At 36.1% G+C, this 18,171-nt stretch overlaps 1 protein-coding gene across 2 annotated transcripts in view; it reads left to right on the top strand.

The window, feature by feature from the left end:
* STS (steroid sulfatase) overlaps positions 1–18,171 on the top strand; it is a 93,343-nt gene that overhangs the window by 13,518 nt on the left and 61,654 nt on the right. For both annotated transcript variants that reach the window (XM_088051409.1, XM_005516841.3), the window contains exons 3-5: positions 1,105–1,226; positions 4,161–4,283; positions 9,896–10,319. In XM_088051409.1, the coding sequence (XP_087907535.1) occupies positions 1,105–1,226; positions 4,161–4,283; positions 9,896–10,319 (669 nt within the window). The remainder of the gene's footprint in view (positions 1–1,104; positions 1,227–4,160; positions 4,284–9,895; positions 10,320–18,171) is intronic.

Here is an 18,171-nt window from a genome sequence, read left to right as displayed (position 1 = left end):
AGCACTGTTCTGTCAAGTGTCAAATGCTCTTGTTCCTGCTGATGTTAGTTAGAAGCAGAATCTTCTCATAACTTAAAAAGAAAAATAAAAATTACAGCTTCTGGTTTTAAACAGGGGGAAATATATACAACACTGATGCTTGGATCACTCCCCTCACAGGCACCAGAAAGACTCCAAGATCTGTATTCTCCACTGGGAGAATTCAGAATTCAATTTTTGGAATATGATGAATTTTCAACTTACTGATTGTTATCAGTAGGTGACTTCACAGATAGAAAATAATTCCATTGGAAAATTAATGTTTCTGACTTTTCAGACTTAGATGATGGGAGCACTAGTGTGCCTTGAGGTCACGGTCATTAATCTCCAAGGTCAGAGATCTATTAGAGCATGCTGCAGCTGCTGACCAGTCTGCATTAGTAATTTTTATCTGTAGAACCAAGGACTCAGGATTTCTTCCTGCAGGAACCAATTTTAATCTGCATGATGAGCCAGATCATAGACAAATTTCCCATACAGATATGGAAGCTAGGTTGTGCCCCTGGGTCTAATATAGCAGACATAATCATGTCAGACATGTAGATATTGTTAATATAGAACATAACACAGAGTCGTAATAATTTGAATCTCTTCTAATAGCACCACACAACATTATCTCTACCCCAAAAAGATTTTGCTGGGGAGAGACAGAAGAGACACCAAGTGGGAAGTAAGGAAGCACAACCTTTCTCTGGTCTCTCTCGCCCTCATTACTGAAGGAAAAAGGTTGTAAAATTACAGTTTGGTCAAGGAACACATTAAAAAGGGTTGAAATACTATATGATCAGATGTTGCAGTTTAACAGTGGCCATATAGAATAGAAGAAAGTGGGAAAAAGCTTTTTGCCGCAATATTACAGTGTCTCTGTTCTGTATTGACGCCTAATGTAAAAATATTTTACATGATAGTATCTGGAATTTCAACCCCACCACACTTTTGATAATTTACATATAGTAAATTTTAACTAGATTTTCATATAGTTCTTGGCTCAGGTGCCTTGTTCTTATCATGCCCATATCCAAATAATCATTGTGTATTTTTTTTCACCTGCATGTGTTTTTCCAGAACCCCTAATATTGACAGGCTAGCAGAGGAAGGAGTGACACTTACTCAGCATGTAGCAGCATCCCCACTTTGTACTCCAAGCAGGGCAGCTTTCCTGACAGGGAGATATCCTATAAGATCAGGTAAAATCCCATCACTTTATTTATATATAAATGTCTTATTTACAGTAAACTGTATGCAGGGTTTTTGCCTGGCCTTTCTTGATTTGTTTATCATTACCAGGTTAAGTAATGCTAAATGATCAGTCATTTCAGTGACTGATCCAGCTCAGCAGAGTTGCTCTACATTTCAAATATTTCATATATATTGGGAAATTTCATATTTCAGAAGAGTTGACACAAAGATAATTTTTTTTTAGTCAGTAAAGTATTTTTTGGTTTAAATACTTACAAAGCAAACTGACTGTGGTTATTTAATGCCAACCATGTTCTGGACTGCATCAGGCACGACATCACCAGCCAGGCAAGGGAGGGGATTGTCCTGAGCTGCTCTGTGCTATGGTGGCCTCACCTCCAGTGCTATGTGCACCAAACCTGACAGAGTTCAAGAAGTGTTTGGACAATATTCTGGGGCACATGGCATGACTCATGGGCATGTCCTGTGCAGGGTTAGATGTTGAATTCAGTGATTCCTGTAGATCCCTTCCAACTAAGCATGTCTTGTGATTCTCTGTGATTCTGTGAAATTCCTCCAGTATTCAATGATCCCAGGCTCTTTGCCTGCTTCTGTGGTTGCATTCAGGCTGCTCCCACTGCATTGGTGCACAACCCAAGTATTGAACACCACAGAGATGCATCTAGAAAGATTCAGTGGAATAAGCCAGTGTAAATACTTCTTCTCAGACATTTCTACTTCTGCTAAACCTTTTTGTTTAGACAAATTGTTAGGTTTGTGTTTTGGTTTTCTTCTTTTTTCAGGGAGAAGGTAGGGGCAGGACAGTTCATTAAGGTACTCAAGTTGCCCCTACAACTGGAAAGAGAGCAAAAATCTCTCATCTATTTGAAGTGTTATTTTTGTACCATATCTACCCATACAGTATTAAGTACCCTGTGAATACATACATTTAATTTCTCTTATTTTTAAAGTACCTGATCCAAAGCCTATTTGAGTCAATGAAGATCTAGTCTGTTTATTTTAGTGTGCTGGGACTGGGCCTCTCAGTGCTTAGCCATGCAACTTTAACATTCCCTTAACATAATTTTTAGCGAGGATCATTATACATTAATCAGATCACTTGTTCATTAGTGATAAAACATCCTGTCCTTGCTTCTGGGAATGAAAGCAAAGCAAGACTCTGGAGCCTACTTGATACGTTCTTGCTCACTCAAATCAAGTAACAAGCTTCTGCAAAAGTGCCAGCTAAATTGCTGGCAATAAACTTGCTAAATTTTCCATTACATTCATCTGCAAAGGAAAATTTTATATACCTGTTACAGATATATTGCTATTAATATTTACTGTACGTAAAGCCACAGGTCACTTTCCATTATGTTCCTTGTTCTTATTTCTCAAAAAGTAGCACTTGAACTAATTTTTTTCTTCACTGATCAGCTCTCAGACATACTTAATAATTTCCATGTAGGTACAAAAATTGAACTTTGTCTTACTTAAGTTACAAAATTTTGAAAAATGGGTTACTTCCAGATATCAGTGAAGAACTAGTAAAGGCTTTATTGTAGAAGACACTAGAATCATGATGTCGAAAAAATGTTAGAAATATAAAACTCCTGCTAACTGAGCTGATGAAAAGGATTCCAAAATGCCATATTGGATGAGACACAAGCTCAGAGAAAGGTAATGATGAAAAAAAAAGAAATCATGCTTCTGTACTTTCATTCTGATAATTTAATGGAATTGCACTGATTTCACTTACAAGAACTTGAAATGTGTAAAAATAAATATAAATAAATAAAATATAGATAAATATATAACTAAAGCTATCTGAAGCGTTGATCAACAAAACTATCTGGAGTGAAAAACTGAAGTTAGCATTTGAGCTCTCTTTAATAAACCAGCCTAACGAGTCTAACGAGTCTTTTTCTCGTGTAACCACAAGGGATACCTGAGGGAGGATTCTGGTTGTCTACATCAGTCATGTAATTCGGGCACTGTAATCATCCAGTTGCATAATTTAAACTTCCTGAAGATACATCTGCACAGATTTGCATAGATATTCTCTGTTCTTACTGTCTATTTTCAGTGTCAGCTCTCATCTGGAATCCTAGTAATCTAATTTTCATGAACCTGAGCTTTCAAGTTCCTCATCCTGAGAGCAGTTTATAAGCTCATTTGTGTTTCTCAGACTCTTAGTATATAGAACTTACTGTGCCTTATTTAGATGTTTTCTTGTTAGCTGGTACCTGTTGCTCCTTTAGTGCACTCACTCTGTGTGTCTTCATGCCACTGGAGCACCCCATCAGTGCTGACAGCTCAAGCCACTCTATTTACAGGATCAGATTCTCTCTTGCTCCTTCTGACCTCATGGTATTTTGCATGTCCAGCAGTAAGACTGCCCTATTTCAATATGCCTTCTCTCAAAAAACCTTAAAGGCTTGTAGAAAACCAAATATGAGGACAGAGGAAATTCTCAAAGGAGAACTTAGGAGTCATCTCACTCAGTCCTCATCTTCCTTCCTTCCCTGTGTACAAGAAAAATAAATCATGCAGACTCAAGTTATTAAAGATTTTTCTATACCTTAGAAAATCTACAGAAGGGGCTGCAGCTGTTTGGTTGATGTCTGGCCCCATGGCTCAGAATTTTTTTCTCCACATCTCAGTTTCTGGTGTCAATACAGAATATTTTTCATATTTTCAATATGAAAAATATTGAATATCAATATGAGTATTTTTTTCATAATTTTTCAATACAGAAAAGACCTCACTGGGCTAAATGGATACTTGTATCTTCCACTTGCAACTCTTAGTTTTCAGATTCAATAGTCTGATTGTAATATGCCATTTAAGTGATACCACCTAAGGCAAAAAACTGTGTGCAGAACTAATGAATGGAAATTCTTTCTATTATCCTGGTCTCATTCATTTTTTGTTGTATTTAGGAATGGCTGCCTTCTCACGAGTTGGTGTCTTCTTATTTTCTGCCTCTTCTGGGGGACTTCCTTCTGAGGAAATAACTTTTTCCAAACTCCTGAAGCAGAGAGGTTATGCAACAGCTCTAATAGGTAAAATTGGAGACATGCTCAGCACTGTTTCTTTCATTTCAATGAGAAGAATATTAGCTTCCCATATCAGCTTTTAAGGGTCTGCATTAAGCTTTTCTCCCCCACAGCATAATCAATTTATTTTTCTGGAACAAAGCTGGGCACATTCCCTTGCCTATGTGAAACACTAGTCAGGTAAGTACGTCTAATTCACTTATGTTTTTTATAGTCTTGTTTTGCAAGGTACTGAAGAAACATGGTGACCAAACTGAAAATTAGTCAAACTCTTGAAAAGTTTTCAGTATAAATAGGAGTTTGATCACATCAGAGAGACAATGAGGTATTGATCACAGTGTACAAGTCAGCACTGTGGTGATTTTCATTTCATCAGTGTTCAAATTCCCATAAAGTAAATAATGTTGTACCTGGGCTACCATCTTAGTCATCAGACAGAAATGGGCATTTCTAGGAAATTTTTCATATAATTTGGTAGATATTTAATATAAAATGTATTTCTCTCTCATTATAAAGATAGTTCAAATAATAGTTCAAATAACTGATCACAACATAAATATGATGGGCAAAAGGAATCATACAAGATTAATATTAAATAGAATTGCAATTAATGTCATAAAGGTACAACATTAAAGAATTCTGAAATTTTTTCTTAATTTGGCCCCTGACTCATTCCACGCTGCTTATATTTTAGAAGATTTTTGTGAAGTCCAACTTATATTACATAATGTGTTTCTATACTGGAATTGCCAGGGAATAGCTCTGCAGAGAGCATCATGCTAGAATATTACTAAATGAATTTAGATGAAAGAGGCATCAATTTGTTTTTTAAATGAAACAGAGCCTTGCAATTTTGAGAGTAATTTTTGTTTAAAAAAAACCAGGCTGTTTAGCAAGACTTACAATTCACTCCACTGTTCAAAAAATGTCTGTATAACGTAGATAAACCAATGTCAGTGTTCTAACTAAAAATCCTACTTAGCTGTACCCCAGTCTTATAAAGCATAAAATACCATGATGTCCTGAAAGAATGAAAATAGAAAACCAGAAATTCTTATCAGAAGTTCATTTAGTGTAGGTGTATTGAAACCATAGTACAAAAACACCTTTCATAATTTGTCATGTTCCTTATGGACTTAATTCCTATTTCTCCATATTCAGTTAAAGACTGGGTTTTTTCTGTTTGCAGCAAGCACAGTAATGCAACTCATTTTCTGGGGCTGACCTAGTTAATGTTCTTTTTTTAACTACTTTTGCTGTAACATGACAGCTTGCTACTTAGATCTCCAGAAGTTATCTCCATGATACTTAATGAACAATTCTTCCAAGTGGCCTGAATGAGACCATAAAATGTAATATTACCATATCCTTAGAGTATAATGAAGGTTTCCAAAAATCAAGAAGTGCGTTAAAATTAGGGATAAAGCATATGTAAATGACAGAAAGAAAAATTACATAGATTTGAAGACTAGATAGGCAGTCTGATTCACAACTAGTCCATTCTCTGTTTTTTATGTTATTCTTATCACATCATATTGTTCTAGGTCAGGGAGTCTTTGCTTGGTTCAGTCTAACTCAGCAGTTCCCAAACAGTTAATTGTCAAATTCTTCACCAGTGATGAATTGGCATAAGGGTAATTTGAAGCCTTTCTTTTCCTCAAGCCTGTAGTGTCTTTTCTATTTTTTTGCCAATCTCCTCTCTAAGGACATTGTCTTTCTTCCCTAGGTACATTTTTGTGTTTTTTTTTAAATTTTTCACCTCTGAATATATGCTTCCTTTTGTTTGATATGTCTCAAAATATATTTTAGCTATAAATCTACTTTATGTATTCACTTTTCTACCTCATTGTTTTCTCCTGTGACATAAAGAAGGTGACAACCAATAGATCTGTCAGGAAAGCACACAATCAGATCTGCAACAAAATAAAGTTCTATCAAAAAAAGCAGATATATAGAATACATAATGTTTCACCAGTGGGAAGAAGTTCTGATGTTTTGTTGGAAATAGCTATTCATAATGCAAAAATTCTCCTTAAATTGGATAAATAGTATTTTAATTACTGCTATATTCAATTACAGTTGAGTAAAGGTTAATTTTTCCTCAGTATTGCTATTCAGCCAGTTGTCCAGCATCCAGAGAAGTTTAAAATCCACCTATGTAGCTTATCTCTAAAGCTAAAACACTAATTGATAACTGGTACTTATTTCTTTCAGAATGAAGTATTGTAATGTTTGGGCATATCACAGTAGTAAGGTGTCCAAGGTTGACTGTGTTTATGGAGTGGAATTAATACAACAGTTATTCATAAAACAGCTTAAAATAATGCTAATACCATATGCACATACATATAATTTGTGCGATGTACTTCAATATATTTCCTTAAGAAGATAAAATATTTCTGTTAGCATCTTGCTCCACATCTTGTATCTTGCCATTTATCTGAAAAGCACAAAATCATTCCAAAAGAACTCATCATATGTCATCATATAAAAATCAATCTTCATATTGCTCCCTTTACCACTATCTGAGGGACAAATACAGGGGAAACATGGAATTCTGTAGTGTCCCCAGGATTCTGAAAAATGGAGTTTCAAGTGAAGTTTCTTGGCTGAGTTGGGCTTGCCCCTCACTTCTACTTGCCTTTAATTGCATTGCTTTTACTCTGCAGAAATCTTAATTGTGGCTGACAGAGAGGGAAAGAAGCCTAGGTCTCAAATTATTACGCTACTCATAATTTACAATTAGCAGCATAAATTTCACTCAAAAGCTTGGTAGAATCTGGTGAAATGCTGATGATGCTTGTGTGAAGTGTCCATTCTATGAAGCATCACTTGGCAAAGAGATGAGAGCATTTTGCATTGCTCTCAGATTCAGAAGAGCCCCAGAATCTAAAGCACATTACAGTAATCTGTTCAAGCACTAGCTCAAGGCAGGGGTTATTGTCACAAGGAATGAAAAAAAACATGTATTGTGGACCCAGTCATCACTTGCTTTTTGAGAGCAGTTAAGGATCTATCAAAACCTTCTACCTCCCCAGCCATTTGAGAATGGCAATTGTGTCATTCCGTCACAGCTGCCGATATAATTTGAGCTGGGGCTTCTGTTGCTTCTCCTGCTAACCTGATCTCTGCTTTGTTGGCTTAAGTTGCTTCTCAACAAATCTTTTTCTGAGGCCCAAGTTTGTCTTGACATTGAACAATTTGTTGTGCTTGCTAAAGCCCTTTTGATAAAAATAGGACCTATATTTCCCCTGTCCTAATTTGTTACTGCAAGGTTTTTCTATCCTGGGTTGTAGTGGAGATCCAGTTAAAAAACCACTCCATATCATAAGTGACCTTGAAAGTATACTTAATTTTTTTGACTTTCTGTGTCATATTTTCTTACTACATTACACGTGCTTTTAACAAAAGATTTACATAAAATAGGAAAAAAAATTCAAATGAAAGCCTTAAGATCATTTATGTTCATGATTGTAAGCCTCTGCCTTTAAATCACTTATCTAAGTTGATGGCAGTTGTTTCATGCTCACTTTGTTATACATCTGGCTTTATGATTATTCCATTAAGACACTCATCCAAACCTAACAAAAAAAAAATTGAAGCATTTATTTTCAAAAATCTGCATCTTTGGGTGCTTGGAATGAAAATGAGTTCCAGCCTTACCTAGCCCTTTATATCACCACTATAATGTCTGAAATTTCAGTACAATGGTGTATATTGCTTGTTTTTTTAATTGACCACCGTAATTTTCACTGGGCCATGTCAAAAGTAGTGACCAGAACCATTCTGGTTACAAAAAACAGAATACCACCTCAGGTGAGGGACCATCTGACAGGGAAAGGTTCTGATAGAATGAGAAAGGTATAGAGGCCTTCATTTCACTGGCAAATAAGCAGACCTGAAAATGTTTTATATCTACTTTGATGATATACAGAAATTATTTTCAACTTAAGACCATCAAGAGATGTATGAGGACAACTCGACTCAACTAAGCACTCAAATTCAAGATTTCTGCTTTTTCTCCACCTTTGCTGACAGATGAACTTAGGCATATGACACTCTCATCCTGTACCTCAATTCTGTTACTTGTGGAAGAGAAGTAAGAACACCCAGCTAATTGGCTAAATTTAAGGGAAGCAGAACTGATCCCCACATTCACCCTCTTTGGTAGTGCAGTACCTGCATTTATCACAGCTGAAGGAAAAAGTGCAGAATGAATATGCTGTTCTGGAGACCCAGGAAAAGATGTTCAGGACTGTTTGCATCAGGACTTTCTTACAGATGCATAAAAGCTGGAAGTTTGGAAAAGGGGAAAATTCTGTATATGCTATTTTTTTCAGTTTTTAATTTACTGCCATGTGTATTCTGATGTCCCTAAAACAAATATTTCAAATTTCTTTGCACTAGGTTAGGGGAATGAAGTCTTACTGGGTTTGAAGATTTTCTTTTTTATTTCTTTTCTGATCACAGCCCCTGAATTATGCTGGTCATGTTTAGGTGTTTGATTCAGAAAAATAAATAAATTTTGGCCCAGCAGTATATAATGTCATCTGTTTTATCAAGGCCAGCGTGGCTTTTTTTTTTTTTTTTTTTTTTTTTATCAGCAATTTCTTGCTGAGAGCAAAGAGCATAGCTCTGTTCATAATCTATCTCAATAAGCTTAACTGAATTTGAATTTTTTTATAATTATGCATTTTGATTCAAATAACAGCTACCAATTAGGTCTGTTGTGCTAAGCAATGCATAAGCATATGGTAAGAGGATGTACCTGAGTCATAGAACAAATTATCTAGACACTTACCATAATCAGCATGAATATAGATTATATTAGTATGATGCAAATCAGGCTCAGTGGTTTCTTGTGTCAGACAGTGTCCAACATTATCACAGAATTAGAGTGATTTCCTAGTGGGATAAAATGCTGTGAGAGATAGTATTTGACAGAAATTTACTTGTTACTGTTGTTTTTTATTTATATATATGAAATATACAAATACAAAATAATCAGCCTCACTGTATGTATGTGTATTTTGAGGGATACTGGCAATTCCGGAGATTTTGCAATCATTTAATAAATGCTTTAATAATTTCCGTATTCTTGATTTATTTTCTATTTGTTACTGTTTTTTTCTTCTTCTTTTGTCCTTTTTTTTTTAAACAAGTCAAATTATTTGCCAGAAAAATTTCAGAAAAGATGTTTTGTAAATCTGTATTGTTTCTTCTTCTTCAATCAGTAGCTGCTACAAAATATCATTTTTTATGACAACTTCACATGCACAAAAGCTTAATTTCCAAAGTTAACTGTCTGTTAGTGCTCTGTTGCTCTTCAATGACCAGCTAGCCTACTCAAAATGTATGCTCTTCAGCATTAATATATTCATCATAGCCATGCCAAACTACTTCTAACTAAGATGAAGAGGCAGACATTAAAAAAAAAAAAAAATCTTTGATGAAGGCATAAAGAAATTTTAAATAGAAAATAGGGATCCACACAATAAATGCTGGGAGCAGGGGGATATCAGTCAGATAGTGATGGTTTTGTGTTTGAAATAATGCACATTAAGAGTAAGTTTGATGATTTAACTACAAAAACACTCCCTGTCCTTCTCTCATTGTAGGAAAGTGGCATCTTGGGATGAACTGTGAAAGCAGTAATGACTTCTGTCACCACCCCCTCAGTCATGGATTTGATTACTTTTATGGCCTTCCCGTGACCAATTTGAGAGACTGCAAACCTGGCCAAGGCAGCGTATTTTTAAAGGGTGTTCAGAAACACCTTGTCATCCCAATCCAAATCACTGGAATTGCCATTGTGTCTTTGGCAATGGTGCAGTATATTGGCCTTCTCAGAGTACCCTTCCAAGCATTGGGTTACTTCTTGTTAATAATAACAATTTCACTTGTGATTTTGATTTTTTTCTTCTATCATTTTCGACACCTAAACTGCTTTTTAATGAGGGACCATCAGATTATCCAGCAGCCACTGTCCTATGAGAACCTTACTAGGAGGCTGACAAAAGAAGCCATGCAGTTTATTGGAAGGTAGGTTTCTAACTGTGTGTAAATTAATGTTGACATTTTATAATGACAGTGCTTCTGAAAATTAGAAAAAATGTGAGCTGGTGGGCACAAGGAATATGTCATTATATATATGATCGTAATATTTTTTCCTTTAAAAGATGACTGAAGTTAGTATTTTTGGTAGGAATGACTGGTTTCCTCCTATCAGGTATGTAATTAATTTCTCTATAAAAAGGGAAACCTTTAATTCTTAAAAATTTCATGTAACTTGAAATATGAAAAATCTTTTGTGTTGTGACTTTGTTTTGTGAAATCACAATTCAGAGTCATAATCCATGACTTTTCTGGAATGGGGAAATGTTCTTCATCACTGAGTTGATGCATCCATTGAAAGGCATTCATATGGCCAATTTTTTAAGATATTGGCACTTTAGATGACTCCACTTTTATGACAGTAATTTTGAAAATATTTGATTTTCAGAAATTAGAGTGCTAGCTTCTGCACCTGGGACAGACCCCAGGCACCAAGACAGGCACTGGGAGTGACCTGCTGGAAAGCAGCTCTATGGAGAAGAACCTGGGGGTCCTGGTTGACAAGTTGTCCCTGAGCCAGCCATGTCCTTATGACCAAGAAGGCAAATGGGATCCTGGGAGGGATTAGGGAGAGCATTGCCACCAGGTAGAGGGAGGTGATCCTGCCCCCTTGCTCTGCCCTGGTGAGGCTCATCTGAAGTGTTGTGTCCAGTTCTGGGCTCCTCAGGACAGAGGAGACATAGATCTCCTTGAGCAGGTCCAGCAGAGGGCAATAAAGTTGAGTAAGGGACTGGAGCATCTCTTATGAGGAAAGGCTGAAGTAGCTGGGCGTGTTCAACCTCAAGAAGAGACAACTGAGAGAGAATCTCGTCACTGTTCATAAGTATCTGCAGGGAGGGTGTCAAGAGGATGGAGCTCTGCTCGGTAATGCCAAGCAAGGACAAGAGGCAATGGACAGAAACTGATGCACAGGAAGTTCTGCCTGAATATGGTGAAGACCTTCTTTACTGTGTGGGTGACAGTGCCCTGGAACAGTTAACCAGAGAGGTTTAGGAGTTTCACTTGGTTGAGATATTTAAGAACTGTCTAGACATAATCCTGTGCCATGTGCTCTGGGATGACCCTGAGGGAGGCTGGACCAGATGATCCCACTGTTGTCCCTTCCGACTTTACCCATGCTGTGATTCTTTGAAACAAACGGGTGTTTTGAAAACAATGTTTTTAATAGCCATTGTATTGGGCCACCTAAACATTGGGTTTACAAAACAATCCTAAGTCATTGTTCATTTTTGCTCACTCATTTTTGCTCTAGTTGACACCAAAGGGCTCTTAATGGGATTAAGTGAAAAAAGTGTACATTTGCATATTCTAAAATAGAAATCTATATATTTGGAGAAAAAAAATTAATCAATTTAACTTCTGGAAAAAAATATGTGAATGTATTTTTCTCCACCACTTTTGACACAAGTTGCAGCATTTTAAAAAATACTAAATCAAGGTAAAATCATATTTTAAGATATAGAATTGCTGTTAGGCTGATCTTCTACATCCCTGAATTACTGTTCTTTAAAATATGTTGCATTAGTTTCTGTGAATGCATGCATATGGTGTCATTGCTGGATGAAAACATGTACCAAGAATCTGCAGCTAAATTTTCTGGGCTTAATGACCGTACTGAACAGCTGCCTCTAGCAGATAGCAAGAAAAAGTATTTATCTAAAATCTCAATCTCATACTGCAATTTTTTAATCATTTCTATCCTTTGATATCTATTCTATGAATACATGATGTGACTGTTTCTACACATTAGACTGAAAAAAATGGTTTTTATAAAGAATTTCCATAAATAAGTAAGTGTTCCCAACAATCAACATTCTCGTAAGTATTTATAAATTAACTAAATCATCTTTATTTCCTCTTGGATGGGGATAGATATAAAGATGCCCTCTCATATACATTGTAACTAATTTAACAGTGAAGTACTTTGTTATTACAAACACACAAACAAATACAGCTGAAAATTGTTGAGAGATTACTTAGTGACCAAGCGAATGGTGATTTCAAAAGACTCTCAAGTATGTTAACTATACATTGGTATATTCTTCCATTGTTTACAAGTATATAAAGCATCTGTAGAGGTACTGTTTTTGGTATCTGTGAATGTTTCACTGATTTCAATGCCATGACAATAAAATGGTTGCCCCAAAGTAGGTGACTTCAAGATGGAAATCAATGGTAGAAAACTGGTAACTCTTTTAACTGTATTAATATGTGTAATGTGCACATATGTTACTGTGTAGATTAGTGTTGTTGTTTAACCCCAGTGTTTACAGCTGGCAAAATAATTTATCTTCTAACTCAGCATAGCTTTGTTGACCCAGCTGGAGATAAGTGGCTTTACATCATTTTAGACACTTGGCCCCAAATATCAGTGTAGTTTTCAGACAACAGTGATGTTAAATTGAAGTCAAGGTTAATAGCACATATTCATAATTTACTACAAAATTTGTTACAGGAGTGCTGCTATTACAGTGAGAATTATAACCCAGACTCTTCATAGTCAATGTTGCGTTAGAGAATATCCAAACATATTAAAATATTGAGAAGCAATTAAGGCATTTGAGCAATCTTGACTGTGCCCTTTAGTGAATCCACATGCAAAGTATATGACCATAAACCTTACTCCTGACAATATGAGTAATTAGATTAATATTCACTGAACTGATCTGCCCCATGTATTATTGTGAGAAACAAAATCAATACTTGCTTTGACAAACTAGTTCTGACATGGTAGAATTCACATCTATAAACTCCAGAGCACCAGTAAATAATTTCTTTTATGACTAATTTACTAACTTTGGCCATTTGTAGGTGAATGGCCACCAAAAGGTAACCAGAAGTGAGGGGCCACAAGGTTTTTGGAAGTCACTGTGCTTGACAGCATTCTTGTCATTTCAGTTCTTTCAACCCATTAGCCTCACCTGAATTTGAACCCTGAATTTGTCACACAGTCTCCTTTTCTTTAGCTGATACATTAAATACATAAAGTATCAAACTCAGTTATCTGCACTGGTAATCCTTGTGCACAATTGTACCAGAGTGCAAACATCCTGAAGTTAAAGAATTCAAACTTTCACTTACCTGGTTCTGAATACACATTTCATCATCAAACTGAAAATCATCAGGTATCACATGTCCTTTAGTTGGTTAAATATCTTTACAATAAATATATCATGAAGCTCCAATCTTCAACAGCACTGTTATTTCCTGTAAAGCTTTTTTTATGATATATATTTATATATATTTACACACACAATGTATATGAAGATATATTCATTTTCCCATGTTTTATCTATGTAAGTTTATTTTACCTGTTGCCTATATTACCTTTATAAGTTCTTCAGATTTCAGGTGATGGAATTCCAGACATTCTCTTTCCTAGCTGTTTCTCAGTAATTTTCAGTTTTGTGACTTCTTACTATGTATAAACATCAAATTCTTCAGAAGGAATAATCAAAGAAGGAGAGGCAGTGGGGTAGACCTTTATGTAAAGGAGTGTTTTGATTGTCCAGAGCTTAATAATGGTAGTGATAAGTTTGAGTGTTTACGAGTAAGAAACAGAGGATAGGCCAACAAAGTAGACACCATGGTGGGAGTATGTTGTGGACCACCCAGACAGGATGAAGAGGAAGACAAAATATTCTATAAGCAGTTGGGAGAAGTCTCACAATTCCTGGCCTTTGTTCATGAGAGGGACTTCAGCTTACCAGAGCTGGAAATGTAGTGCAGTGGACAGGAAACTGTGTAAGTGGTAATTGGAGTGTATGGAAGAAAACTTCCTGACATAGCTGGTGAGTGAACCAACCTGGGGAGGGGCCCTGCTGGATCTACTCACTGTGAACAGAGAAAAACTGGTGGGTGCTGTGGTGGCTGGAGGCTGTTTGGGCACAGAAATCACAAAATGATAGAGTTTTTGATTCCTAGCAAAATGAGGGGGGTGTTCAGTACTACTACCTTAGACTGCTGGATGGCCACCTGTGTTTCTATATAATCATTAGAATTTGTATTTTTAAAGTCTTATAATGTCTTCATAGTGTATAGCTATGTTCTGTTGTACTTCCTTTGGTTTGGTTTTTGGAGAGGTGTTATTGCATTTTATCTTCCTTAGTCCAGTGCATGCATATTACAATTTTTGTTTGTTCCTTAACAGACAGAAGGAGAGCAAATACAAGTCAGTGCCCAAAAATGGCACTGGAGAAGAATGTATGCAATTAGAAGTGTCAGATCTGGTGTGTGAAAATAGGTAGTAGTTTAGTTGCTTATCCTAATTGTAAGTGGGCAGGTGTCCTGGTTTAGGGACCCCAGGACAGCAGGTCATCTCTGTGTATGTTAATTCCAATTGCTTTTGCCTGAGAGGAAGTGTGTTTACATGTTGTAAATCTATCAGAATGTTCTCTTGGTATTACAATGTATTTGAAAGTCAAATGGATGCTAATTATTTCATGTTAAATTCAATGCGGTTGTCACTAATACATCTTCAGCCCTTCAATGACCAGCTGCACAGAAAATCCAATTTTGCAAAATTCCAGAGTCCAGTTTCTAGCATATCAGAAATTAACAACATAAAAATACCACTCTGTGATACAGAATACCCCTCTGAGAAATTTCTATACCTGATCACAAGTGATATTAATATTTTTTTAAAAGTCCAATGAAATCTAGTTTTTGGAAAACAGTATTTAAATACAAACATCATTATATTTAAAAGCTGTGGTGAAGGTGAATTTGAAGAATTTTCTTGCTTAGGTTTACCAGTCATAGATTGCATAAGCATAATTTTCAAAATTTTATTATAACAGTTAATAAATTATAAATTTCCTCTTTATTCTATTTTAGTCCTTGAAACATGGTTGCAACACCTATTCCAGTTTGTTATTATCTACTCTAGGAGACTGTGGTTTAGAGTTTTTCCATATATCACTAGGGCTTAAGATCTAACAGTTGTCATGTACTGAAGTTACAGTTCTCAAATCAAGTGAATCCTACAAGAATATTCCTTATAGTTTACTGAAAAATAAAAATTATAGACAAGAGTTTGTATATCTCTGTATACATATTATGTATATGTGCACATATATATATTTAAAAATATAGTAACTTAAAAGTTGTAACAACTCTACTGGACCTTCATGCCTTTTCTCTCAGAGCTCTGATTATGCCTTTTGAACAAGTAGGTTACAGGAAGAAGGTGTGGGTTCATATAGGGCTTTACTAAATCTTTAGATCATTTAAGAATGATTAGGGATCTCATTCTAGGAGTGAGTGGAAGACTGAATGGTCAATAGAACACTTCTAAAACAGAGGTAGATCTGTGTACTGGACTACAAAGCTTTGTGGATGAGAGGGTTTAGTAATAAGTTTAATTTGTACTAGATGATAAATTTCTTTTTTTTTCTCCATACTTACAAAAATGTTTTTTAGGAGGGGGAGAGAAAAGATTATATAGAAAGGAAATAAAAACTTATATGAATTCTTTATCTTAAGTATTTAAAGGAAGCAATGAAGGCATTAAATTGGAAAAGTAGAAGTGCTGTGTCTATTGGCATGGAAGAATTATTTCAAAAATGCAGATATAATAGCAACCAATCCTAAAATCCTACTTTTAATATCTACTAGAAAGAGTCTGATTTTCTATAAATTTACATTTTCCCTTTCTCTCTGTTACCTTTTCAACACTATTTCTTGTTCTGATAAATTATTCCCAGGTAGTCTGGAGTTCTCTTTCTGATTTTGAAAATAAAAAATGAAGATATGACATCTGTGTTTGAAGGTGTGTGTTTTAAAAGAGCAGGACAGAAACATTCATTCATGGATTCATTCAGACTAACAAGAATTTTAGCACCATCAGCAGTCAGAACAAAATAAAATCCTGCTTTGACACAACTAGGACAAAATTTGGCTTTTCCTCCTGCAGGAACAAGAAGGTTTAATGAAGAGCATTCATCCTGTCCTATCACAAAAAGCACTGTTTTACTGGTGATCTAATCTGGAAGTAGAGGAGGCATCCATGGGGAATAAGTACTAATGAATTTATCCACTGGGGGGATACTGAATAAGAGCTTTTGTAGTAAAAGGAAGATTACAGGAAAGGAAATATTATGTTTCTGTCTGCTTGTGTTGACACACTGTTGCTTCACCCAGAGTACTGCATCTAGGTGTGAGGCACTCAGCGCAAGAAAGATGTGGACCTCTTACAGTAGGTCCAGAGGATGGTCAGTGGGATGAAACTCCTTTCCTATGAGAACAGGCTGAAAAAGCTGAAGTTGTGGAGCATGAAGAGAAGGCTCTGCAGCCTCCCAGTAACTTGAGGGAGCCCCCTCAAGGAGGGAGAGGGAATTCTTATAAGGGCAGATAGTAACAGGTGATATTTTTAACAGAAAGGAGTCAGGTTTAAATTAGGTGTTATGAAGAAAGCCATTACTTGGAGGGTGGTGAAGCACTGGAACAGGTAGAGCAGTTGTAGATGCCCCATTCCTGGAAGTGTTCAAGGATTACCTGCTGGTCATGCTGGTTTTGGTGAAGCCCAGGATACTGCTGGCTTTATGGGCTGCAAGCACATATTTTGCCAGCTAATGTGGAACTTCTTGTCAACCAACACACCCAAATCCTTCTCAGATCTGCTCTCAGTCAATTCTTCATCCAGCCTGCGTTTGTGCTTGGGATTGACATGACTCAGATGCACTTGGCCATGTTGAACTTCATTAAATTCTCATAGGCCAAACTCTTGAGCTTGTCCAGGTGCTTCTGGGTGGTGTTCCTTCCCTCCAGTGTGGCAACTGTGCCACTTATGTGCACAGAAAAACAAACAATTGCCCAATGAGTTCTCAAAGCAGAAAGCATTTAGAGCAGATTTGCAGGAAAAATAGTTAAAAGATCTGTGTTTGAAGCACAAAGTCAGACTAGTTTTAATTGCTCTCTCACCCACTTTGTGTTTTACAGCTCAAGCCTGAACTGAATCCTTGAGTAGTATAAAAAGCCTCACAATAATAAAAAAAAAAGAATAACCCAGTACTCAGCAATGCAGAGGAGTCACCAGCAATGTGATGCTTTAAGATGTTTTCAAGATCCATTAAAAACACCCTGAAGAATATCTTATGTCAGATGTATGTAATCTCTCTAGCTACTTGATAAATTGAAAAAACTGTGTGACTCATGTGAGGATTAAAAATCTCAAATCTTTTGAAACAGAGATTCTCTGTGTTTGGGCTGTGTAAAAGGTAGTGGAATACATTTTGAAAGAGCTGTTTTTTGAAGTGGCTCAGGAGTTAAGCCGTTACTGTCAAATTTCTCTCCTGCCTGCTAGCTGGTATTGTCCTTCCATTTTCAAGGTCAGAGTAAAGGTATTCAGTTATGATTCTTCTCAAAGTGTTTTGGCAGGAGATAAATAGCTGCCTCTGATCTTTTATAGGATATTAATAGGTGAGACACTTCTCCACCCAACAGCAAGGTGTCAATCAAAAGCCATCAATTTTAGCTGGAAAAAAGAGAATGATGTAGTGCCCTTCCATATCAATCATTGATTTGATGACTCTTCATGAAAATTAGATCTTCTCTGAGTTCAACAAACAACAAACAAACTCAAATTATTACATCTTGAAAATAACATTTGTAATGTAAGCTATTGATACTTTAAGCAAAGCAAGTAGGCAGTTATGAGAATGCAGTGTCTCTATGGCATTAGAACAAGGTAGTTTGCATGAAAATTAAATTTAGCTGGCAATATTAAAAATACAAAATAATTTTTGTGATGTTTTACCCTAGAATTTGTATATTATTCTCA

This window comes from Pseudopodoces humilis, chromosome 2 (assembly GCF_049639895.1).
Source record: "Pseudopodoces humilis isolate 2021_Gansu_Grassland_sample_001 chromosome 2, ASM4963989v1, whole genome shotgun sequence".
Lineage (NCBI taxonomy): Eukaryota > Metazoa > Chordata > Aves > Passeriformes > Paridae > Pseudopodoces > Pseudopodoces humilis.
This window is presented reverse-complemented; position numbering and strand designations above follow the sequence as displayed.